Source organism: Emydura macquarii, unplaced genomic scaffold (assembly GCF_026122565.2).
Source record: "Emydura macquarii macquarii isolate MOO-44397 ecotype Brisbane River unplaced genomic scaffold, CSIRO-AGI_Emac_v2 contig_1253, whole genome shotgun sequence".
Taxonomy (NCBI): domain Eukaryota; kingdom Metazoa; phylum Chordata; order Testudines; family Chelidae; genus Emydura; species Emydura macquarii.
In genome coordinates this window covers 72,329,070-72,336,724 of record NW_027131390.1, presented here as the reverse complement: position 1 = coordinate 72,336,724, position 7,655 = coordinate 72,329,070, and the positions used below count along the sequence as shown (strand labels likewise).

Genomic DNA, 7,655 nt, shown 5'->3' with positions numbered 1-7,655 from the left:
CCTTTAAAGGAAATGTGGAAACCGCAGGTGAGAAATAAAAGGTAATAATAATAATGATCGAGTCAAGTAGGGTTAAAGGGAAATCCTAGTTCTACAGGTTCTAGCTAACGTGCTTTATCTAAAGCTTTACAAATGTTTGTTTTCTCCTATCTTCCCTTTTGCACAGCAGCATCGCACTCATACTCCACTCATTTTTATATGAGCGCAGACAAAGCTTCCTCCTCCCCCTTGCAAGTTAGGTGTTTTAATATTTCAAGTATTATTATAATACTTAAAAAAAAGAGGGCTCCGTGCGTGTAGGCGGTGCTGAAATTACCGGCTTTGAAGAACCTGTATGCAAAGTTTCGTCCAATCGGTTTAGGCTTTCCGCTTATTCCCCGTTGTAACTAAATACTGCTGTAAGAACAGCTGAAGTCCTTTGTTGGAAATGTGTGATCGCAGTCTCTACAGATCTGGCTACGTTGGTTCTCTCTTGAATTTGCAATCTCCAGACTCCTTTTATTTTCCTAATTTGCGGACGAATGGAAGTCAATTGGCGGCTCTGCCCACCATTTCCTACCCCAGAAGCTCGATCCCCTGGACTTGCTCAAGTTCGTGTACAGCTCAGCCTCAGACCCATGCGTTCAGCGGCTCCTCGCAGCCGTACCTTCCAGGCTCTGTTCCAATCAACATCAATTCCAACAGCAACAAAGAGTGCCTGGAAGAAAACAGTAAATACTACGCCCATGATGCGAGCTCCAAGCAGGAGGAAAGATGCAGGCAGAGGCACTCTTTTGCAAATGACCCAAGTCTTGCTCATCCAACCAACTTAAAGCCAGTGAAGTATGACCACCCCAGCCTGCAAAGAGGTTTGCATGGCTCGTCCGCTCTTTTGGACGGGAACTCCTGTTCTTCAAGCTTAAAGCAGGACGTTAAGAATTCGGTCAACTTGAACCTGACAGTGCAGTCTGCGGCAGTCCAGTCATGCCTGACACCGCCAGGGCAGGATGGTATGCCTTAAATAACTCACTTTCTCCAGAAGAGACCTAGAGAATAATTTTTCAGAGACGCTTAGAATGATTTTAATTGCGTTTGTCCATGTGGGGAGCTATTCGGTTAATCAGATAAGATAGCTGGTTTTGGTGATGTCCAATGTACTTGAGGAAAATATACCGTGAGCAAGTTGCACTTAGATAGGGCGGTTTATTACATGTTCGATATATTGCAGGCCGTTTATCCATTAAATTATCCACGTGTTTGTTGTAGGTTTGCCTTGGTGTCCCGCCCAGGGGAGGTTAAGAAAGAAGCGGAAACCTTACACGAAACAACAAATTGCTGAATTGGAAAACGAGTTTCTCCTCAATGAGTTTATTAATCGGCAGAAGAGGAAAGAGCTATCAAACAGACTGAATTTAAGCGATCAGCAAGTTAAAATTTGGTTTCAAAACCGACGGATGAAAAAGAAAAGAGTAGTAATGCGTGAGCAGGCACTTTCTATGTACTAGACCACCGTCCTGCCAGTCCTGTAATGAACTTTGTCTTTTGCATTTCCAGGGGAGAGTGTATTCCCGATGAAAACATTATTATTATTATTGTTGTTGTTGTTGTTATTATTCAAACAAATTCTAGACGGTCTAAGCAAACCTTTGGGGCTTTTGTAAATTGGCAAAAATTGAATTCTTGGCCAAAACGCAGAAAGTAAAACACATCAAAAAAGGCTACACTAAGAAATTTGTTACCAGCTCTGATCTTTCATTTCCCTTTATAAAAGCGTTTCCTCCTACTTTTTCTTTCTTTCTTTGGAGGATGAGCTGTGCTGGGCTCAGATCAATTTCTCTAATTGTATGTAAACATAATTTTGCAGCAAAATAAAGGAGCGTTGACTAATAATGGTCTTGGATATTTAAATATCGGTTAGTCCCTTCGCATATTAACTTGCCTTATAATATGAGCATGCAGTGTTTGTTTATTTTGTGGTTGGGAATAACTTGTTTTAAAAAAGGGGGGAAATGTGTAACAAATAAACCCTAATTTTAATAATCCACTGAAGTAATGTCGTCGATCCGAGAGGCATACATTTGGACAGGGCACGTGACTTATGCGCAAGGGCATGGATTAACCTGACTACACTGCTTCCTAATCAGCCCAAAGGTTTTCTGCTCCTTGCTACGTTCCCTGTGTGTTGAAAATTACGCATTAACTCCTGCTACTTATTTAAAATAGGTCGAATAAAAATCTCTCTTCTGCAATCATAGGCTGCGGCAAACTGACTGGAAATGCCTAAAGTACTGGGGGTGCAAAATCCTTTGTGCATCTTCAAACATTCATGGGCGACCGAAGGCTGCAGTTGTTGTTTCTTGCAGCCCTGCCCTTATACCTAGACTTTTAAACGGTGAATGGAAAATCAATGATCCGGCCTTTAAGCCGGTTGCCGCAGCCACCAAGAAATACACTTCAAAGGACTGCCTTCGCTTTGCTTTGCAGATGCGCAGGATATCGATCGTCTTTTTGCCTGCTCCATTAAAAGGAAAGGAATTATGGTTTGGATGTAAATATTGTTTGTCTGTCTTTGTCAGCGAAAGCGTCGGCGTGTCTTCTTCCCTCCACCTCCCCAGTGCCCATGAACAGCCACGAAAAACATAATTTTCTCCCAGTCACTTTCATGATAAGGAGATGTTTTGCTCCGCTGACCAGAATCCAAGTGCAAAACTCCGTTGTATGAGACCCCACACTCCTCCCCATTCGTCCTGAAAGAAAGAAGCGAAGTATCACTGCGAAAGAGTTTTTAAAATTAGACACCCTCCTACTCAGCAGCGTTCCTATAAACTTTGTTTGCTCTGCTCCAATCTGCACGATCTAGAAATCGAATTAAAATTCTTGCAGGTCGCGTTATTTGTTTGCTGCAAATCGTTTATAGCTTTAACTGGTGGCCCGGGCTGCGCTCAGCCTATGTTGCTTTTCGTCTTGTTGGCCTGGTCCAAATGTTACACCGGGGGGAGGGAATCAAAACCACCCTCTTGTAAGCGATGAAGATGCAGTTCATTCAGATGGTTCTGCGATTTCTTTTCAATCACACGCCTTAATAACTAATACTAGTGCCAAAGAACTGGGAAACATTGAAAACTCTCCGATTAATGGTAGGGGTTTATTTCCATTACTCTATTATTTCATCTGGCTGTTCAAATAATCATTTTTGCATTCTTATTTTCCTGAGGACAAAAGCTTCTCTGTCTTTGTCCAGTGCAAACACCTCCAGATATAAATACCTCTAGCTTAATCGAGAAGAACTCGACACATTTCCCAATTCATCTGATTGTTTTAAAACGTTTCACAGAATTAAATCCATTTTTCCTACTTCATTTTTGCGGATGCTCCATTTACCATAAATGTGAAACTGATTTGTGAGCAGTACATTGAGCTCTATACCACCTGCGAATCAAATGGAAATTACATATATTTACTGGGTTTTATATTTTTAAAAATTCCAGGGATCTTTACGTCCTGATTACAATGTCTACTGAACATATTTTCCATGTAAATCAGGTTTTTTTTAATGCAGAGGCTTTTTCTGCACGCGAAATCTTGGGTTTCCTTAATAATAGTACTACTACTACTACTATTAATAATAATAATAATTAAAAATGACAGAGACGGGCTTGTATTCGTGTGTTTCTGGCATCTTCTTCTTCGTATGGCTTTGGTTTGATTTGCAACGATCAGTTTCATAGGTCAATGTCCAGGTTTGAAATCCAGTCCATTTTTCTGGAATTAAATAGATTTAAATATGCTTCTTCAAGGTTTATGAAGAAGGATCAAAACGATATTAAGCAGCACAAAGAAACTATCCGTTAATACACGACCATTGACTTCCTGAAATCAGCTTCAGCTTTAGCTAGAAACATAATAAAAAAGACACCTTTGAACTTTGCTGCTCTCCAATCATCAGCTTTAAAATGTGTTATTGCGGTTGTAAGGAAATAGTCGGTACAGCTCATTTCGGACATAAATACTGGCTATTTTGGGGTGCAAGGTATCAGCAATATTTCTGAATGCCTTCAACTGATTGCTACGGAAGAAGGAAGCGCTAATTGTCCAGCGATATTTTCGATGGTAAGAATGAGATTCAGCAAACTGGTGATTAATATTTGTCTGCCTTCTAAATTACCATGTTACTTCATGACACACTGGAGGCAAAAATACGCCTGAGGATCTCGCTACTCAAAAGTGAACACATCTGAAAACCACAAGCGAAACAGTCCATTATGATAATTCCAGAAATTATATTTTAAAGGTATTTTTATTTAAAGCTAATGCGAAGTGGTAAATACAAATCTCTTCTTCTCAGAGTATATTCTTCAGTAATAAAAAGAAAGAAATTATACTGAAAAAATCCAGAAAAAAAACCCAAAACTTCTGAAGCTTCATTGCTGATTACCCCTCCCCCGAATACTATTCCTTCCCAACACTGTCTAGCAATAAATGACTTATTTATATTGTATTTTCCACCTTCCCCTCATTACAGTTACAAACTGTCCAACCGTTTTAATTCTTAATTTTCTAATATTAAAGCTTGAGAGAAATATAGGATGAAAAAATGTGGAAAGTACAATGTATTATTCATAAAGCTTAATTGCTCTACGATGTTCACTTACTGTGAATCTGTATTCGTTATTGCCTTGAAATGAAAGTAGAAAATAAAAGAAAGAATGGGAGATGTAGGCTCTAAAATATATGACCAAAGTACACAGACATTCTTTGGCACAATATTTTGTATATCAACTGCAGCCTTAAGTATAAAGCAACTACCCTAGCTATGTGTGTGTGTGTGTGTATGCATACATGCAAATATACATATATAGAAAGATATACTGTGTATACACACACATTCATTTGAGTGTGTGTTTATATATATACACACACACAAACATGCACATACTGTACATATATAGCTATCTCCATGTGTTATATATGTGTGTGTGCGTGTATCTAAAAATAGATACAAATAAATGTATGTGTTAGATAAATAGGTATATATTAAATAAGTAAATACGAATATATTGTCATCTATTTATATATTCCTATATTTCATTCTCTACCTATAGATTTTTGGATGCGCGTATGTCTGTGTATGTGCAGATAGGCACACAAACATGCATCCATTATAGCAATACACACACGCACACGTATATATATTCATTTATTCATTCCAACATAAACATCTTTGCATTCGACCGAAATCTAAATCTGAGAAACTGATGAAGATAGGATTTTCATTCCTGCTAGTTTGATAAGGAAAGGAAACGTAACTCTGATTGTTTTAAATAGCTCTGGGTGCTTTTGTGTTTCCTAAAAGAGCATAAATAATTAAAGTTTGGCAGGGAGGAAAAGCTTTCTTGCAGAACTGTAGTGGCAATAAATGAAATGACTCAGAATCTCTTCTCCAGTCAGTTTTTACGAGAGCTGCCAGACAGTGTCTGTTCACGTTCTCCAGATACTAGGGGCGCCATAACAAAGTTAAGGTCAAGTTAGTGTCTTATCTTGGGTGGCACAAAAATACCGCATCTTCTCTAGCCGGACTGGGTATATTTTTAAATCCGAATGTTATGCAAGTCGTCTTAATTTTCACGGAGGTCTTTTGGAAATGTCACTTGGACAAGAATACTTGCTAATTCCAGGCAAGGATTGCAGATGTTACAAGACTCCTAGCGGTAAAGTATTCGATTGAATATATACATTATACGCATTTATGTTTCGATGCTATTTAATCTGCTTAGAAAAAAGATCGTTTGGACTAAGATCCCCTTTGGGGTAAAAACGCTTTAGCAATCAGGAGTTTATTTCATGCAAGTGGAATCTCTGCAGTATTATTGGATGGACGTTCCAAATATTAGATTGTCGATTTGTTGGTTTTGCTCAGGGATTGTTTCCTTATAGAGCCGTTTTCTTATCAACAACCCGTCGCCATGTCGTTGAACTTGAATTGGTTGAAACTGGTTGACTCCTACCCCCATATTTAATTGATTCTAGGGTTTCTACAGCCAAAGGAAAGAATACGATTCTCAATAGAGCTAAATTGAGTTGTTTGGGTGCTAAAGAAAACGAAGTCCCATAGATTCACAGCTCCACATCAAATGATGAGCTTACTCTTGAGAAATCCTGGAGCACCGTCCGAACAAACCTTTGCCATGTTCTGCTGGAAATTCAGGGTGGGAAGTGATACAGAAGCCATTTTAGCTACGCAGTCATCATTTTTAGGAGATAGCCCATTTGTTGCAGCAAAATCTAAAAGGCTTGAAAGGAAACGATGTCTTCTGTATTGTGTGTTGTTTCTAGTGGTATTTTGAGTGAGTATATCTGGTAGGGAAAATCAGAGGGTTGCATTACTGGTGGTGTACAAGCGAGGCATCATGGAACAAATAGAATAAACTTCAAATTGTCTGAGTGGCTTTGGACATAGTCCCTTTGGAAAATGGGAAATTATGCGCAATTTTGGGAGCTGCCTTGGTGAGCCTTGTATGATATGGACAGGTCTGAAGATTTTTTTTTGCGGGGGGGGGGGGGGTCTGAAGAAAAGATTCCATACCTCTACCTCCCTCTTGCTACAGCTAAAAGCAAAAATACGCATACTGGGCGTTTGTCACTGCGGAAGCCCTACTGCCACGCAGTGCAGATGTTTTATACCCCGTCGAGTTCTCCTGAGCCCCTTTTTAGGTTCAGCCATGATAACAGAGTTAAGATTCAGGGTTTCTTTCTTTCTTTCTTTCTTTCCTTTTTGTTGGTTTTCATTAGTCCGCTCCCACACCTGGAAGGGCTTTGCATTGTGTGAGATTTTAAGATTTTAAATCATCTGTGGCCTGGCTGTTTGCAGACAGTATCCGGAAAGAGCTTGGCTTTCAAGATTTTGGGTTTGTTTTTTTTTACCAAAGCGACCCTATGTGGCATACAGGCATGGTTTTTTTTATTGAGAGACGAGCATGTCCTATAGCTAAACTGGACATTTTGAACTGGGGAGGAATAAAAAATTCCTATAGAGATCTGGCAAATGCTTTCGGACTGAAGAATTGTCTTGGTGAAGGGTTATTTCTGGAGCGTATTCATGAATTAATTACTTTTGGTTTCATGCTCTGTGGCCCATGTTTGTGCTCATTTTCTGTATAATTATCTTTCAAAATAATCTGGGCTAACGCTTAATATTTGGCTTTCTCTGCGTTAATAACCAAAAATCCCAACTATGCGTTTTCCTTCAAATGCCAATGAACATTGACTGAACTTGGCGGTATCCGAACAGAGGTTCACTTTGATATTCTGCTTTCCAAGTCAATCGTGGCTCTGGGGTTTCTTTTCCTCCAAATACATGATGTTGCATCATGACCTCTCATTCCGAATTAAGCCCGAAAGAGTTTCCCTTTAACAAAATAGGCTAATGGTAGATGTACTATTTGCATATTCCTCTTTTCAGTCTGTCTCACACACCCTCAGACAAACACACAGCGCTCGTACTTAGGGAAGGGGAAAATAAGGTTACTGAGCCGCATAGTCTGAATTTTGTAACAGATTTGTATGCCAGCTGTGGATTTCTAGATCTGAGTTAGCAAATCTGCTCAGGCTATAGAATATGTAAATAGGTTTGGTTTCCTAAATTTACTATCACCCGCTACCCTTCAGTGTAAGTAGCA

General features: G+C 39.4%; 1 protein-coding gene across 1 annotated transcript; it reads left to right on the top strand.

Moving 5' to 3' along the window:
- The first annotated feature begins 427 nt into the window (after window positions 1-427).
- Window positions 428-1,484, top strand: HOXD12 (homeobox D12). Its single transcript, XM_067549854.1, has 2 exons — window positions 428-989; window positions 1,246-1,484. Exons 1-2 carry the CDS (start codon window positions 428-430, stop codon window positions 1,482-1,484), a joined length of 801 nt encoding a protein of 266 aa, XP_067405955.1.
- The last annotated feature ends 6,171 nt before the right edge of the window (window positions 1,485-7,655 follow it).